The sequence below is a fragment of the Candoia aspera genome, chromosome 11 (assembly GCF_035149785.1).
Source record: "Candoia aspera isolate rCanAsp1 chromosome 11, rCanAsp1.hap2, whole genome shotgun sequence".
NCBI classification, from domain to species: domain Eukaryota; kingdom Metazoa; phylum Chordata; class Lepidosauria; order Squamata; family Boidae; genus Candoia; species Candoia aspera.
Window position 1 is genome coordinate 4328631 of NC_086163.1, and position 18193 is coordinate 4346823.

The following is an 18193-nucleotide window of genomic DNA, read 5'->3' on the forward strand; positions in this document are numbered from 1 at the left end:
GGTCCCGCGCGTCCCCCTCCGGGCCGGGGGCGCCGGCGGGATGGCGGAATTCCCGGCCAAAGTCAGCACCCGCACCAGCACCTCCGCCGGGGCGCCGGCCTCGTCCGGCCCCGCCTTGGACCTGGCGTTCCTCCGGTCCCCCTTCGGGATCCTGATGATCGTGGAGATCGTGAGTAGCGGACCTCGGGTCTCGGAGCGCGTGCAGAGCGCCCCGCGCCCGGAAAAGCAGCGCCCGTCCGCCCCCCCCCCCCGCTTCTGCTGCTGTCCGGCGTGGCGGGGGTTTGCTGGCCGGGTGGCGGGCTGGTCTTGCTGCGCCCGAGAGCGGTTCCTTCGCGCGTGTCAGCTCCTTCCCAGGTCTAAAGGGCAGAGATCTCCTTCCAACACAGGGCTAACTCTGAATCCCGGACTGTGAACCTCATTCCACCTGTTAACCTAGATCCAAAGAAAGCAGCCGGGGTCTTACGGATTTGATTTCTATCCTAATTGCGTCCAGGAGTAAAGGATGGGGGAGGGGGGGTTACAAGGCGTTTCCTTCTCCTGCAACCACCACCTTGCTAGGTAGGCTGGTCTGAGAGAGGGGGTCCCCCAGGGAACTTCCCTGGTCCGAGGAAGACTTGAATCTGGGTCTCCCTCCAAGCCCTGGTCAAGCCCCTTCCCCTCTGCCCTCCGGGTTGGCCCGAGGAACTTGATACGGGCTTTCTCCTTTCTGATCAGCTAAGAACAGTCCTCCCACGCTGGATCTAGACAAGTTTTCCATAACAGCAATGGATGTGTGCAAACAATTAGCCTCAGGCTTAAATTAGTCATTGTCCTTTTACTGTCTTTTACAGTACTGTAGTCATTCTTTTCAGTCCTTTATGATTAATCCCCCAGATTTTTAAATTTTATGGGATGATTTCTGTTTATATGGTTATCGTATTTCCCTATAAATTTGCTTCCTCTTTAGGAATTTATATAAATTCTCAGACTTTTAGTTCTAATAGCGTGCACCGTTGTATCACTTATTTTATCCTGTTTATTCACATCATATTGGTACACTTGATCTTATGATGCCTTTTCTTTTTCTTCCTTTGCTTTGTTTTAAAGCTGGCCTTTAGTCAAATTAATAAAAATCTAACCTCCTCACTGCACTGGGCTGAGTTGCTGAGATGTGTGAACTCAGCCTGTACTACTCAAAAGGGTAGTTTTTTCCAGCCAGGGGGCCATCGTGCCATAACTGCATTCAGTAGAAAGATTTAGTGGGTTGAAAGAAATCTCCCTCCCCACCCAGGATCCCCAGAGATTGGAATGGGCAACTGGAAACAGACCCCAGGCAGTTGACCCAGAGTAGCCACCTCTGGTTGGGTTGAGTGGTCCAGAGCCAGCAACAGCCCTTGGTCATGCTGAGGATGTGCGTCTTTGATCTCTGGGAAAGGGCAAAAAGATGGGGGTGGTGGGAGCCATCTTGGGCAGAGTTTGGAAGAGACAGGGAGAGAAGAAGAAGCAGTGGCCAAGTCTTCCCAGCGTGGAGAAGACAGCAACCAGGATGGTCCTCAGCTGTTCAGAAGGAACCTCTAGGGGAGAAGAAGTGGGGTTGGTGTGTTGGGAGGGAAAATGAATCCCCTGTCCCAGCAGAATATGCCCAGGAGCCCCACCTTCCCTTTTGTTAAGAAAAGCTGTAAGCTCTGCCTCTCTTCGTGGTCAAATCACAAGATATTGAAACATGGCAGCAGGCGAAGGGTCCGCCACACCTGCAAGGTGCCAAGAGATCTAATGTGGGGGGTTGGGGTTGGGGACTATCTCATGCCTCCCCCAGAACTGGAAGTGGAGCACCATATTTTCCACATCACTTCACTGGAGCGGAAGGATCTAGGACTCCTTGCTTTAAATAACTGGACAGTGTAAAATGGTGAGGCTTCTAGATATGGACGGAGTGGCTTTCAGTGGCACAGGGAGGCAAACACACTTTTGAATGCCTGTGGTAGAAACATATAAACAAGCAGGCCTCCCTGCAAGCAGAATCATAAGGAGTACAGCATTTCCAATAAGATACTAGTTTTCTACTGAGAATGCTGTTTCCGCTCTTTTGTAATGCCAGGGAGTAGGTTAGGGAGTAGGTTATTTTCTAAGGGGCCAGAGATGGCCATATAGAGAGAGGAGGCCAGCTGGGTCACCCTGGAGCATGAGCGTTATCGCCCCACCCACTGGCTTGGGGGAGGCAGAATGAGATCCTTTCTCAAAGGCTGAGAGGTTTGATGCGCAAGGATGCAGGTCTGCAAAGAACAGGAACAGACCACGTTCCCTCCCTGGCGCCTTAGGCTGCAAAGCTCATGGGACACAGGCTTTGTAATGGGGGGTGGGGGGTTGCTTCACCAGTGGCAAGCATCAACTCCTGCCTTTCCCAAAACCCCAGAAGATGATCATCCAGAGCAGAGGTGTATCCATCGTTTCAAAGGGGAAGGGAGTGGATAATGCCAGGAAATTCCATGCTATTTCCCTCCCCGCCAATTCTTGTCTTGACCCCTCCTCTGAAAAGTGTATAGAATTTGGCTCCTGCTTTGAAAGTGCCAAAACGCCCTCCTACGTGTCCCGGAGAGTACAAACAGTGCACCACGAAAAAGGTCAGGGAGGCAGAACCCAGGGGTTGTCTTCAGCAAATGGAGTGCTGATTATGGCCACACAGACTGCCGGTCTTCCCACGAACTTGAGTTGCAATACACCAATTTATTTATTTGCTCAATTTATATAATAATTTATCATTTATAATCCAGTTGAGGAAATGCGTAGTGGTTGCATTCGCTCTGCAGGCTCCCCTCGGTCAGTTTTTGCAGCAGGCGAGCTGTGTTAGGTTATGGCAGCCAAAAATCTCACGAAAGCACATGGCTTTTCGTCAAACGTATTAATTGGAAAATGCACTCCCAGACTCCTTCTGATTTGGAGTTAGTTTCTGGATAGTTTTATGTGTTGTTTCAATCCGTCTCCTTTGGTGAATTGATGGCACAGGCTGCAGACCTAGGAAATGTTTTCATCCTGTTATTTTTAATCCATTCAATTGTGTCCAATTCTGCCTGAACAAGTCCCTGCAGTTTTCTTGGCAAGGTTTTTCAGAAGTGGCTTGCTGTTGCTTCCTTCTAAGGGCTGAGAGAAAGTGGCTGGCCCAAGGTCACCCAGCTGGCTTTGTGCCCAAGGTGGGACTAGAACTCATGGTCTGCCAGTTTCTGGCCTGATGCCTTAACCACTAGACCAAACTGGCTCTCTTTTATCCCATAACCGAGTCTTATATGAACTTAAACTGAGCAGTGATCCACTTTCAGGGAGCAGTTACCTCCCCAGGGTCTTGATCAGAGGGTGGGGGGCTCAAAGATCCCACCTGCCTTGACATCCTATCCTCTGCTAAGCATTTTGAGCAGGTTGCCTTTTGCTGTGTTTCACAATGAGAATTCTTTCAAAGCAATACAGGGCCAAGCATCCTCTGAAATTCTTTTCTGCTCTGAAAAAAAGTTGGGATGCTCCTTCACTTTCATCCAACTGATGGAAGACTGGTAGGAAGAAGCAGGCTGGAAAGTTTTTCAGCACTGCAAAGTCCAAGTGGCAGATTCCATGTCTCACGCTGCAGTGCCACCACAAACCCTTTTCTCGTGTTATAGCTGGCTTGCTGGATTAGGAGATAGGACATGTGAAGTTCCCTTAGCAAGGAAGCCAGCTAGATGCCTTTGAGCCAGTCAGTCTCTCTTAACCCAAGAGCCAAAGTGGAGCAAGGATGAAGGTGCTGGACTAGGAATGGGGAGATTCAGGTTTAGTTCCCATTCAGCCATGGAAGGTCCCTGGGACACTTTGGGCCAACCCCCCAGCCCAAGAGCCAGTGTGGAGAAGAGGTAAAGATGCTGGACCAGGAGTAGAAAGGTCCTAGTCCTTCTCTCAGCCCAAGAGCCAAGATGGTGCAATGGGGAAGGGCCTGGTTGCACTGAGGAGTGGAAGACCCAGGTTCTACTCCCCACACGACCACAGAAAGTCCCTGGGGGACTCCTGGCCCCCTCTCTCAGCCTTAGGAAGAAGGCAATGGCCAAATCACTTCTTAAAATGGTGCCCCCCAAACTGCCATGGACTTGTTTTTGCCGTCCCTAGGAGTCAAGGCTGACTTGACCATAACATCAGCAACAGGGCTCTTCCTCCCTGAAACATTTCTTTATTGGTTACTTATCTCTGCCTTAGTCAGTTCCAAACTACACTGATTAAGGGCGGAGTGATCGTTTTTCTAAGGTCTTAACAGCATCTATACCCCTTTCTTTGAAGCTTCCTCCTGTTTGTGGGGAGGACAAAGGAGACTGGTTTTTGCTTTCTCCTCGCCGCCACCAAAGGAGAAGAATATTGGTCAGTGTTGTGTTCTGAGCTTGGCCAGCAGAACCACTACAAACATGCAGGGAGGGGAGCAATGGCGAAACAGTTTTCAGGTTTGGTGTGAGTGCCCATGGAAAGAGTGGATGTTCAGCAAAGCTGGAAAGTGATGAAAAACAAGTCATCCTTCCTATCTCAGGAGAGGGAAAAAATGCAACTTTGGGGGCTTTTTAACTTAGGCCAGTGTTTCTCAACCTTGGCAACTTTCAGAGGTGTGGACTTCAACTCCCAGAATTCCCCAGCCAGCTATGTGAAGTCCACACCTCTGAAAGTTGCCAAGGTTGAGAAACACTGACTTAGCCTAAGAAAGGCAAGTCTGGAATGTGGTGTGATAGTGACCGTATAACATGATGGCATTGCAGTTTCCAAATCACAGGAAGTGACCATCTCACTCTATCCCGAACAGGCCAAACCACATTCAAAGAGGATTCAGAGATATCGGAACCCCCTTGACAAAGGGGGTGATCAGGGCTTGGAAATGAAGCCATACCAAGAGAGTTGTGGGCAAGATTTGGCTTGAAAACGGAGTGTGTGTGTGTGTGTGTGTACGTACACAGGGCTAGGGTAACCCTCTTCAAACATCTAAAAACACCGGCATAAATCTGCCCAGGGGTGTCCACAAGCTGTGGACTTTTGCAGCCACCATCTTGACTTTTTGGACCACTCCTTGTGAACGTCCCTGGATTTGTTCATTTTCCAGTGGTTGGGGATGGGCTGCAGTCAGGCTGTAGGTGTCCTTCAAAGCTCTTCAAATAGAAGGTGAAAAGACTAAGGTTAGAAGGGGAGTTTGAATACTGGCATGGACATTTGGGAGAGATGGCTTGGGAATGAAGCTGTGGGTGTCCCCACTCAGGGCTGCAACTCGGGTCTGTGTCACCTGGGGCAAACCTGGATTCTGTGCCCATTTTGGCACCCCCCCAGCACTCATTTTGGTGCCCCCCCAGCACGGCGCCCGGGGCACATGCCCTGGTTGCCCCCCCCCCCCAGTTGTGGCCCTGTCTCCACTACACAGATTGTGGTTTTGTTGAATTGCTGCTTGTGGGGGTCTGTGAGTAGCCTGGCAGCCCAGCCCAGGATGTGCCCAGTTTCCCACCACCACCACCACCTACATCCAGGTCTGGTAGGAGGTCACCCAGAAGGAGTCCCAATATATTTTTCATCATCATCAGAGGGTAGGATGTAGAATTGTGGATCTGAGTTTTTGCAAGGCAAATTATGTTTCATGGAGAAACAGCAACATCTACTTGCACACTTAGGAAAGATTCCAGGAAACTGGAACAGGCTCCAAGAAGGGCATGAGGATGGAGAGGAACCTGCACGTGGGATCTATGCAGGAAGCGAGGGTTTACCTGGGAAGAGAGAGGCTGTTCTAGAGGGCGGCGGGTCAGTGCTTCTCAAGTGTCCATGGGGTGGAGGAGGAGGGCAATGGAGGAAAGTCAGGATCTCCCTTATCCCAGAAGACAGGACCCAAAATAGTGGACTTCAGTTATAGGAAGGCAGATGCCACCTGACTTTTATTTTATTTATTTATCAAATTTTATCCCACAAGGAGGGACTCTGGGTGGTTTTAGGAATATAGTTCATGAGAAAGAATTATTAGGAGAAGTTTGAGAATGGAACCAGTGTCCCAGGGAGGGAGGGAGCTCTCCTTCACGGGATGCATTCAAGCAGAGGTTGGACAGCCCATCCTTCTGGGATGGTTTTATGAGGATTCTGGCCCTGAGCAGAGGGTTCGACTTAATGGCCCTCAGGTCCTTTGCTTTCCGGAGAAAGAAAGTAGAGACAGAAATGGCTTTCCCCCCCCTCTCATAATACTAGAAGAACAGGGATCCGATGAAGCTGAGTGGGGAAGGACTCAGGCAGGTGGGGGAAGTCCTCCTATGTCAGCCCTAGGAAGAAGGAGGCAAAGCTGGTTCTGCAAAAGTTGCCAAAAACTGCATGGAAGGGTGACTCAAAGGCGTGCACCATAAATTGCAATCAATATCTTCCAGGACAGTGGACTTGCCATGAACCAGACCAATGGTGATGTGTGCCTTTCACATGATGAGGTGATGCAGATGACATAATCCACATAATGACATGGTTATGTGAGTGACCCAGATGATCAGTTGGTGCCATCTGCATCAGTTGGTGCCATCCGCATGATGACGTCATGACACAACTGGTGCTCTGGTTGTGTAATGACGTCATCATGGAAATGAGTCATTTGCCTCATTTACATTGCGGTGATGACATCCTTTTCCGTTCACCAGACTGTTGGGCATAACTGACACCTCCTTCCCTCTATTAATCCATTACGATGGGGGTTTACTGCACAGCAAAAGTGACCATGAACCCAGATGGCTATAAACGGATATGAGATCGATCAAAAGGGGGTGAAGGCTGTCCTTGTCTACCAGTCCTGACCTTACTTTGGTCATGGAAGAACTGTGCTGCTGAACTTTCTTGGGGCAATTTAATAACCTAAGGTACTGAAATGAGAGCTGCAGTTTTAAAAGACAGAGCGTATAGAGGGTGATGGCCAGGTGGTCTTTCAGTGTCCCTCTCAAAAATTCTTTTCCCATGACAGTCTTAGTCAGTCTCAGAACTGTAGGCTAGATCAGAAGTCAACAACTACTCTGGAAGAAGGTGATGGTAACCCATTTTCAGGCTTCAGCCCAAGAAAATTACCTAGACTTGTCCATGAAGTCCCTAACATGTCCATGGAGTGAGGCTTGAGGAGTCTTTGCTGGGCCCAGCTCAGGGAGTGGCATCTGGCTGATCTTGCCCATCTTGAAAGAGCTGGGGAGACCCCTATTTAAACCCTATTTAGAGCTTAGACTGGAGACTCTCAGGAGATTCCAGGGCTAGAGTGGGAATGACATCATGGAAGAAGGCAATGGGAAATCACTTCTGTATCGTTGCCAGGAATACAACATGGATGTGCATCTAAAATCTTCAAGTGGTAAGCATGACCCAAGGGGACTTACTCTCTATTTCTCTTGTCCCCTGAAGGATGGCCTTCACAATATCCAGTGGCTGCCAAGTGTAGGTAGGAGCAGAATTGTAAAATTATAGAGTTGGAAGGGAACACAAGGATAACTTGAGCTCCTGGAGAGCAAGTGGACATCTTCAGAAGTGCTTGAGAGGGACAGTCTTCTGCTCTTACTTCTGCCAGTTTTCTTTCCATAGGATGAAAGAGATTTCACCTTTGATATTTCTTTCCAAGGAGAAGAGAATTTTGGAGAAATTCCCATGTGCAGAGTGTGATATTCTTGCGTTCATTTAGTGGAAAAGTGGCCAGGCTGGGTGTCAGGCTCTTTGGCAGATGCCTAAATCCCAAAGTGATTCCTTTGCAAGCAAGATTCTCACTGAGTTTTCTTTAGCAAGATTTGTTGAGATGAAAGGGATGGCGTTCCAAGAATTCCAGCAACTGAACTATTTTCCAAGTAGATCCAATACATCCTTGTGTACGTTAGGGGGGAGACTTTCTGATTTTCCTTCTATCTGCTGTCTTCTGATCTCCGGCAAAGAGAGGGATCTTTTCACTGATAGCTGAGAAGCCCCCCCCCGCCCCCCAAGGCAGAACAGTAGGAGAAACTGCTTCTGAGAGGCTGTTGCACTAAAGCTGCCCCAAGGCACCAAGGTCCTGCTCTTGGAAACTATTTGGAGAATGTCTTCCTCTCCTCCTGGAGAAATTTGGAAAAACTGCCCCCCCCCAGTTTCTCCGCTCACAAATGGGATGGAGAACTTCAGAAGGCCAGTTACGCCAGCTCCTAGCACAGTATATTTATTTCCTTATATTCTGAAACTTCTTTCTGTGTGCTACTTGATCCATGCTCGCCCAGTGTGTACACACCTTTATTTCCTGCAGAAGTGCAACTTGGCTCTCATGTCCCATAATGTCTCATAATCCATGGAGGAAACAGCAAGACAAAGGAAGAGGAAAGACAAAGAAGCAAGCATGAATGCAAGCAGACCAGGAGGACAGCTTTCAAGGAAAGGATTACTGATTAGATTAAATGAGGCATGAATGAGAAAGGCAGTTTCTCTCCAGTTGTTCTCTCCAAAACCTGAGGAACTGAAAGTTTGCTAACTTGAGGAAAGTCCCCTAAACATGAATAGCTCTAGCTGTCTTTCTAGACCTCCACCGCTTGTTCTACCCCCAGCCTGGCGTGGGCCCTGCTGAATGCAGAATGTCTTGGGAAACCACCACCTTGTCTTTCAGTGGCCGTTTGAGTGCTGGTGGGCTCAGCTAGCCTGCCTAAGAATAATCAAGGGAGATGGCGTGGCTGGGCATGTCTAGAGAACCTCCCTGCCATGCAGATTTTCCTTCTGCTTTGAGTGGCTGTAATCCTTTCTCAATCCTGAAAAATGGTGGAAATGAAGCAGGAGGAAACGGAAAAGGTGGGATTCAGAAAACCAGGGGTGGGGTGGAAGTGGTCAACTGATTCAGAAGATGCCTTCTGTTCAGGCAACCTTCTCCAGGTGGGCAGCCGGCCTTTCACGTTGGAATTTCTAGCTAGCTTGGCATGAAGCAGGACCCTGCTCTGATTTGTTCTTTTGATGGATCTCAAAAAGGAATGCGTCCTGCTGACTTTGGGAAAATACCATTCAGGTTATATTTGCTGGTGTTTACATATTTTGAGGGTGGACGCCCTGCCCTTTGGGTAGCTTTCCCCAGCCTGCTGTTGGGGGCTACAGGACCAATCATCCCCAGTCAGCTCGTAGCTGCATTTGTGGGCATCAGGTCAAGGGTCTTTCTTTCCAGGAGCAATTACTCCTTCTTGGCCACACTTCAGACCATCTGGAATTATTTTTTGAGTGTCGCCCCTTGTTCTGGTTCTAACAAAAATGGGGGGCTGGGGGGAGGAACTGCTGCAAATGTTCTCAAACAGATTTCCTTTTTTCTTCCCCCTTCTGGGAAGATAAAATGATCCCCAACCGTTTTCCCTGAACGAAATCCCTGATCTGCAGCTACTCCACTGTGGGAATCTTTGCTCAAGCCAAGAGCTGTTCTCCGTGTTGTACTTTTCATCTCCTGAACAAATGATCTTTTTAAGAAAAAAAACATTCTTGTACTTCATCTGTTGTGGGAGCTGCCGGAGGGGGAAAAAAGGATGCCATTGTCCAGGCCGAAGGAATCAGAGGGAGTCAGAGCATTTGTGCTTGAGTCAAACAATGTCCCTTTGGCAGCGCCGCGGCTGGTTCGGGCTGCGAGCGAGCAAGACCTTTGTGGAGACCCAGTGAGTTGGGGCGATTGCTTGAGTGACCCCCATCAGTGAGGCTTAAAGAGTCGTTGCTCCTCAGGCCTTGGAGTTAGACCGAGCCTAGGGCTGGGTCGGGAATGCCACGCCTGGATATAGACCGTTTCTCTCTCAGGAGGGCATCGGGTGATCTTTGGTCACCTGGGGCAGTGACAGATACCTATCCTGGGCTCCCTCCCTGTGTTGGGGTGGCGGGGATAGCAAGCCTCATTTCAATTTCCCACAGTGCCCTGATGTGACCCGGATGAGCATTCAGAGGCATTGTGGGAAATCTAAAGTGGCAGCACTAGCGTATTGCTGCCATTGGTGGGCTAATTTAAGGGACTTTGCTGATGTGAGACGAATGCTCCCAGATTTGGAACTGGATTTTGCAGGCGGTTAACTAGTTACTGGAATCGAGCTCACACAGACTTCCTATCCGTTCTTTAAAAAAATGAAAGATAGTTTACTGTGGATGTGAGAAGGAAGAAACGTATGGCCTTCTTTCCCCTAGAGAAGGGCAGCCTCTTCACGAAAGCATTTGATATTTGCCATTTTTAAATGTACTTATAACGAAAAGAATTAAAAAATATCACCCAATAAGAAAAAAAATCTAGATATGGATTATTTTTGCCCTGCCTTGGGTTTGACTTCGTATGTTACACCAACACACGGCCTGTTTGTTTAGCGTTATGGTTTGGCTTCCTGGTGAAATCAAAAAACAGGTTAATTCCATGACTGTATTGTGCATTGTGAAAGAGGGTTGACTGTCTGGCGCTTTTTTAAAAAAAATCTGTTCAATCATGTCCATTTCTTGGGGACTGCCTGAAGAAGTCTGCAGTTTTCTTGGCAAGGTTTTTCAGAAGTGGTTTGCCCTTGCCTCCTTCCCAGGGCTGAGAGAAAGTGACTGGCCCAAGGTCACCCAGCTGGCTTCATGCCTAAGGCGGGACTAGAACTCACGGCCTCCCAGTTTCTAGCCTGGTGTCTTTAACCACTACACCACACTGGCTCTCGTCTGGTGCTTGGAAGAGTGCAACAGGACTTGCGCATGTGTATGACCAAGGGCCCGAGGCCACCCCCAAGAACTACCCTGGGGGACAGGCTCCTTCAGCCAGGCAACTCAATGGCCTCCACGCCTCGTGGTGGTGGTGGTGGGAGGTGATACTTCTTTGAGTAAGTGATAAGAAGCCAACGCATCCAGCCGAGGGGTAACCAGCAAAAGGTCCTTTGCAGGCTCCTAAAGCAGAACTTCAGCTGCTGGAGTGAAGAGCAGGGACAGATGTTCACCTGTGTCTGGCTGCAATGGAGTTAGTATTGATAGTAAAGGACCGTTCACACTTGGTCTTTTACAAATGCATCTTCCCCTGCATTGCTGGGATGTGCTTTTCCCACCAGGAGGCATACCTTGGGCTGGATTGCACCGAGTAGAAATGCAACAGCTGGAAAAGGTGCTAACAAGGGCTACCTGCGAGTAGCTCTGGGGGAAGGCATTCAGCAGGTCCTGGTTTGTGTGTGTGGAACTTCTGAGTTGAAGGTGTCAGGTGTGCAAATAACCGTCACGTTCACCCAAGTCAATGGTGGTGGGAATGACTACGAGCGTGGGGACAGGAATTGTATCACTCCCTGTTGGGTGGAAATGCATCAAGCGTTGGTTGGTCTTTCAGGTCAACTTTGGGCTGGACTGGGAGGGTTCAGGCCGTCGTGCAACAGATACAGCTTTCCCACTTTATAGAAGGGCATCTGGTGGCATTTCAAATTCTCTTGAGATTCTGCCTGCAGAATTATTTTATGAGATCAAAAGTTCTGGACATACGGGTGCCTCAGAGAGAATATTATGAGGTGCGCCTCTGGCTTTGGCCTCAGGCCTGGGGTTGATGTGTTGGTGGGGCCCCTGTTTTGGTTTGATTTGTTCCTGTGATGGTGATTTTAGTCTGGGCTGCCTGTGGGCTTGTATGTTTTCAACTGCTTTTGTTGAATTGTATTTGCAAGCCACCTAGAATCTATGGGAGCGGGCAGCTGTAATAAATTTATTTATTTATTTAATGGATTTATATGGCCACCCACCTCCCACATGGAACTCTGGGCACCTTGCAGTATTAAAAACATTAAAAACATATACAAAAATATACAAAGATATAAAATCCATAGCAGCGGGGAAAAAAATCACAAAGCCAAACTCCAAATTCAACATAGCCAGGGAGGGAATGGGCTCCATCTCACTCTCAGGGCCCCAGGCTTGGATGATGCTGATAATGATAATGATAATGATAATGATAATGATAATGATAATGATAATGATAATGATAATGATAATGATAATGATAATGATAATGATAATGATAATGATGATAATGATTGCTGCTTAGATGCATCTCTTCCCAGCTCCAAGCTGACTTGCAAGACAAACCCAGATCATGGGTGCAAGAACTTTGACTGATAAACCTATAGCCACCTATGAGTCCCAGCAAGGCCATTATAGCGCATGAAACTGTGCAAGGAATACGTTGCTTATTTTCCAATTTCCTGCTAGTGGAAATTGGGACCATCTTATTTTCTTACCTTAAACCAATGGGGTTTAATAGTTAATTTTATTATTTCTACATGAAAAAATGAGACTTCTGGGTTGCCAACAAATGCTTATCTTGATATTAAATATCATGCACATTTAATATCTTCTAACTCGCCTCCACAAAGGGATTTGATCATTGACATGTGATCTCTGGTACATGAAGGCTGATGTTGCACAGCGGATCATGGCAGGTTTCGCACAAGATAGCTCTTAAGAAGAAGCTCGCCCTTACACAGCTTTCGGTCCAAAGCCATTCTTCATCCAGTGCCCATGGGATGGGTTGGTGTGCAACCTTCATAAATCCCATAAGCACCAGCATGGCCATTTTTGGAGGATTATGGGATCTAGCGTCTAATGGGTATAGATTAAAGAAGATCGTGATCAGATCCCAGGATGAGTGTGACCTTCTTTTTCTTCTTTTGTTTTGCACAGGTGCTGGGTTGCTTGGTGTGGGCCCTTATTGCTGACACGTACTACCAACCCTACCCTTCCTACGGCTGGGTGATGTTTGTAGCTATCTTCTTCTGGATGGTGACCGTCATACTTTTTGGGATGTACCTGTTTCAGCTTCAGTTGAAACTCTACATGATCCCTTGGCCTATTGTGGTGAGTGTGGAAGGTTGGGCAAATACATAATTTTAGCTTCTCCCGGCTGGCTTTGACCAGTTCTGTTAGATCGGAGCGCCATTCACTGCCGACTAATAGCAACATGCTGGGTTGATGTGAGTTAGTTAACTCTGAGGTCCTTGTGTGATGTCAGATCTCCTGGTCCTTCCAAGATTACCTTGACTCCTCAGCTTGACCTGGCTAAAACTTCTCAGATGTGCTTGGTTAGCTTAAAGTCTGTTATTGCAGAGAATAAAGCTATGCTAAAAGTTGATTGCCCACTGCCTGTAAGAAAATGTAAATTACCTGTTTACCCTTGGGGATTTAAACTCAAGGTTTCTTCCAAATTACTGGATATTTGGTGACCTTCAAGTCTAAAGGACAGGTCTATCAGTGGCTTCTAGCTGCTGCCTCCAGGCGTAGGGGCAGCGCACCTCTACATATTGGGTGCACAGAGGAGCCTGAATGGGAGAGGAGGACAGCCTTGATCTCCTCTATGTGGACTTCTTAGATGCTTCTGGTTGGTCATCATGTGAGATGGAATTCTGGCCAGAAGGCTCAGGTCTGTTTTCATGTTCTCAAGCCAAGTAGTTATTTTATGTTTACATAAAAGCCATCTTGGCCTGGGAATCACTGCTCCCACCTGAAACCTTACATGTTCTAACTACAGGTAGCAATAGGCCTGAAGACTATCATTTTTTATAACTATAGCTCTGACTTTTAAATCTACAACAGTTCTTTAGAGTCATAATTTTTTAAAAAAAATGAAGCTAGCAGGGAAAGCGAGTACCGTCTTGCAACATCATCTTTTTTCCCAAAACCGCCTTTTGTAAAATCCCATGGACATTCCTAGAAAATAAAGGCTGGTGGGTGGCCTCACCTGGTCCTTCACTGAACATAGGCTCAGTCCCCCCAAAAGGAGAAAATCAAAGTAGGTGGTAAAGAAGAGGGGGAATATTTCACACCCCTAGTAGTAGAAAGTATCATCCTAGGGCTAAAGAAGGCTAAAGAGAATGGTGAGGAACAAGTCCACTCATTTGCCTTCTCTTAAATTACGTTTTATCACAGGCCATCTTGTGAGAGCATTCACAATAATTGCAAATGTCTCAACCATTCTCAAAATATCTTGTTCTCTTTTGTTGAAGCTCTTCTGAAAACTGAAATGCCCCTTCAGCTTTGAAGAAATGGCACTCCTTTGGCATCTTGAGGGTTTCAGACCAATCCCTTGATTTCTCTAGCTAAGGTGACTCACCCAGAAGGGTGAGATGCCGGTAGTCAAAGCCATTTTGCCCCAGGCAGGCAACTCAGCTACTGCGCTGATTCATCTTTTGCATTTACCTATCTACATATTGTGAACCATGACTTACCTGAATGGGCTTTGCCCAGTGCACTTGGCCAGAATAAAAGCTTCCTATTTGGTGCAAATACAACTGCCACTTAAGTAACTTGATGAAACAAGCTGGGTAAATACAGCCAGTACTGAGCTAGATGGAACCATTTTCTGACTTAATAAATGAATGATACATTCACTTAGGTCCCTCAAGTTCTGCTTTAAGTCATATGACCAAGGAAATGAGTTTTTATTGTGAACTTCTGAGATGGGTTACCCTAGTATTCCAACTAGGCAGAATAATTAATTTACTACCAAACATTCTTCTTGCTGTTATCATCCAAAAGGACAGGATTTACCAGTAGGGTAGAAATCGACAGTTCTTCTGTGGTTAATATTTCAAATGTGTGCGCCCTACACCCATCCAATGAAAGAAGAACTCAAGACTACGTCCACAAATCAAAATGCTTGTGAGAAACTTGGCTTTTAGGTTTTAGTGATAAGCACCCTTACTTGGAAGTTAACCTGCATGGACCAGAGCACATCTTATGTCCAAGTATGTCCATGTATGTATGTCCATGAGTTGTATTTTGGTTTTGATTGTGATTTATCGGGCAGGCTGCTCAAGGTGTCTTTTTTGGCTTGCGCTGAAGAAGCACCGAGCTTTCTCATACTGTAATCACACCACCCGTTCATTTGTTTTCTTCCAGCACAGAGAATTGTTCTAAACGAGTCTAGGAAGAATATTGGTCACACTTAACAGAAATGGGTCTCCATTACATCTCCATCAGGATCTCCCAACTTAGTATCCTCTCCCCCTTCTCATGGTTAAGAGTCCCTTCTCATCTGTCCTAGCACGATGAACAACCGCCTCTCCATTTCTGGTCGGATTGCCCCAGGCTCAGGAAAGGAACAGCGCTGCCTTTGTTATCCTTTCCAAAATCGAAAGGGCAGTGCTGACCGTGGGTTCAGGGCAAGTAGAGCAGCATGCTTGCTTCAGCCAGAGAGCATCCCACACCAGCGCCATTTGGCAGTTAGAAACAGAACTATGACCAGTCATCTCTGCATCGGTCAGTTATCTTGGCTTGTATGGTGTTTCTTTGAGCACTAGTGTGGCCCCAGGAATGACAAGAATTGGTCTTCCTGCTTCAATAACGGGAAGCCAATATGCTGCGAAAGAAGGCACCAGCTGGAGCATTAGGGCTGTGCAAGCTGTCAGATTTGAGCCAGCAAAGCTGACAGCTTGCACAGCCCTAATGCTCCAGGCTGGTGCCTTCTTTCGCAGGAATGCGCAGGAACGCAATGAAGCACCTGCCTGCAACTCATTAAAGCAGCCACACCTTTACAGGTTTGGGTGGCTGCAGAAATTTCCCCTGAACAGCTGGGTGACGGAGCTGTCTAAGTGAGCTGCAGGCAGGCGCTGCCCTTCCATTCTCAGTGCACTCCAAGCAATGCACAGCCCCTTCAGATGTCAATAGGCCCTTTTCAGTGCCTCCCAGTCTCGTGCCTTGGATAACAAAGAGATGGATAGCGGCATCTCAGTCCATCGCTCAGCTTCTGGTATATGGCTATGTTGTGGTCAGCCATACCCACCACAGAAACCGTTTTGTGACCATGCCTATGAAAGGCTTGGTTGTAATGATTCTTTGATGAAGATTCTGCAAGGGATTTCATCAGAATAGAAGCAACTAGGTTAGCTTGATGGCAGGACTGAAGGTTTCCACCTAAGTTCAAAGGGACATCCTGAATGGGGAAAACCTGGCCATTCGCCCAATGCTGCATTTGCTTTCCCTGTCAGTCAACACTAAAATATGACTAGCCTTACACAGCACATCTGAACCAGAAAGTTGACCGAATTGTTCTCTTCATCAGGATGAGCATTCCAGTTTTCTGCAGCCTAGACTCTTAAAAGCCACATTATGTTTTATGTACATACTCTGTAATTAAAATGTGTGGCAGAAGTGACCCAGAAGTGCCTTCTCTAATCTGAAAATCAATGTACCTCTTAATATCTCCCACAATACCTGTTTTTTCTCTCTTGTTGAGAAGGAAGATTTTCTATATGTTAAAGCAGACCCAACTGTGATGGTCTTTTGCCTTTTTCCAAAAGCAGCATGTTGGCTTGTTTAAGAATGTACATAACCTTGTTTGGATGGGAGGGAGATGAAAGACGAAGCCAATCTGTCAGTGCAACATATTTTAATCAAAAAGGAATGGGAGAGCAGGGCTAAGACTCAGGCCAAGTTCCTGCCAAGACACGGTCCAGAATATTAGAGAGGTCCACACATCTGGATCCCACGGGACTCTCTTCTTTTCCCAGCTTGTGGTGTTCAATGTCTCAGCAGCCATCTTGTACGCAACAGCCTTCGTAACCAGCGCTGCATCAGTTGAACCGTACTCCTGGCCGCATTCCCCAGACTACAACAGGAGGGCCTCGGCGTCGGTAGGTAACCGTTAAGCCATGTTATTTCTTTGGGCTGGGCCACAGGGCAGCTGCCAGCCCCATCTGGTTTCCTTTGGCCCCTGCCGGACGGGCTGGAGCACCTGCCCCGTTTCCCAATCGTAGCAATCGTATGAAAGGAAGTGATTTCTCCCATGGTTCTTTTTCTCTTAAGTCTCTCTTGCTTGCTCACTCACGGTCTGTAGCTTTTCTCCTAAAACGGGGCTGGCTTCTTCGGCCCCATGCCTTGTTATGCCAGCAATGAGCTAATCTTCATTCATTCATAAAGCAGCAGCTGAGAGCTATGTCATGCACCCAAGCGTCCTTTGCCTCCTCTCCCCCAGGACACCATTTTGTTCTCAGGGATCAGTCGCCAGCACAGAAGTGGGGGGCCTTCCTCAACCTGGCACCATCCAGGGGTCCTGGATGACACCTGCCACCCCAGGTGGTCCTTTGCCAGCTCATCTGAAGGGAGCCAGCTTGACAGAGCCAGCCCTTGGAGCAGGTGTGCTTCTTTGCCTCGGGTGAAATAAATGGGTATGCTTTCAGGCCCTTAGCATTGTTTGCCTCCTTTGGAGGTCCCCCACCTCCAAAAAGGACAATTTTGCTCAGATGGTGCGGGGCTTTTGAAGGTTTTGCCCAGTGTTTGCATAACAAAGATCAGAACTCAAGAGGGATTTTATTTGTATTTCAAACTGAATAGTGAATTGCGTGATTGTTTACCGTGAGCATCTAAAAGAAACACTGAATCTCTAGCATTGTCTCCTCCTTTAAGTGAAATCTTCCCACTCGGTCTTCAGCCAAACAGGCTGCCAGGGCAGTTCACGCAGTCGGAGGGAAGGATCCAAATCTCGGCCTTGCCGTGTAACCGAGGGTCCGGATTGCCTGGAAATGGACTTGAGATCCACGGGGGTCTACAGCCTCCTTTCCCGGGTGCTCGGATATATGGCTCTGATTTGTTGATCTCTGTCTTCACAGTTCTTCGCCTGCCTGGTGATGATAGGCTACGGGGTCAGTTCCTGCCTCAGCATCCGAGCCTGGAGGGGCTATGGAAGCAACACGGCCACCAGCCAAGTGACCGTCTCCAATCACGCCTAAAAAAACTGTGCGTCCTTCTGAATCAACAGGGGCCAAGCTGGCTGGCTTACAGGCGACGGCAGCGGCCGCTGCGGCTTTCCCCCCTTCCCTTCCAGACGTGGCACGGCCTGGAAGGGGTGCCCGTCCCAGCTTCAGTAGGGCTGATCTGATCGATCCCAGGGCTCCCCTCCCTTTCCCACATTCTAACCAGCATCCTCGACAGACTGGCTCCAGCCTGGATGAGATGGGACACCCTGTCAAGCCAGCAGGGGGCAGCCTCGTGCTGGTTTTCATGATTCCTGGTTTGATCCGCAAGTTCCTAACCCAAGCTAGACATTTCAGAGCACCTAATGCTACTTTCAACCTTATCCCTTTGGCGAAGAAGATGTGACCACTTCAGCTGAGCGTTAGGCTGGAGTGGAAGGGCACAAACCAGCCCCTAACGTCTCTTGGCTGAACAAGGGCAGTTACTAATACTGGTTTGGATAGTGTCAGAGCAATGCTGGAATTGCCACGTGTGCAAATCGTGCTGACCCTGGTTTAACTGGGCACTCCTCAGGCCTGCAATTGGT

At 48.0% G+C, this 18193-nt stretch overlaps 1 protein-coding gene across 1 annotated transcript; it reads left to right on the top strand.

Annotated features, from left to right (window-relative positions):
• Positions 1-17812, top strand: PLLP (plasmolipin). Its single transcript, XM_063312955.1, has 4 exons — positions 1-169; positions 12601-12774; positions 16425-16547; positions 17523-17812. Exons 1-4 carry the CDS (start codon positions 41-43, stop codon positions 17640-17642), a joined length of 546 nt encoding a protein of 181 aa, XP_063169025.1. The 5' UTR covers positions 1-40; the 3' UTR covers positions 17643-17812.
• The last annotated feature ends 381 nt before the right edge of the window (positions 17813-18193 follow it).

Bases quoted from the DNA above. Each gene is read 5' to 3' on its own strand.
- PLLP (XM_063312955.1), top strand. From the start codon at position 41: ATGGCGGAATTCCCGGCCAAAGTCAGCACCCGCACCAGCACCTCCGCC. The intron at 12,775-16,424 runs GTGAGTGTGGAA...TTCTTTTCCCAG, and splicing joins TGATCCCTTGGCCTATTGTG to CTTGTGGTGTTCAATGTCTC. The intron at 16,548-17,522 runs GTAGGTAACCGT...CTGTCTTCACAG, and splicing joins ACAGGAGGGCCTCGGCGTCG to TTCTTCGCCTGCCTGGTGAT.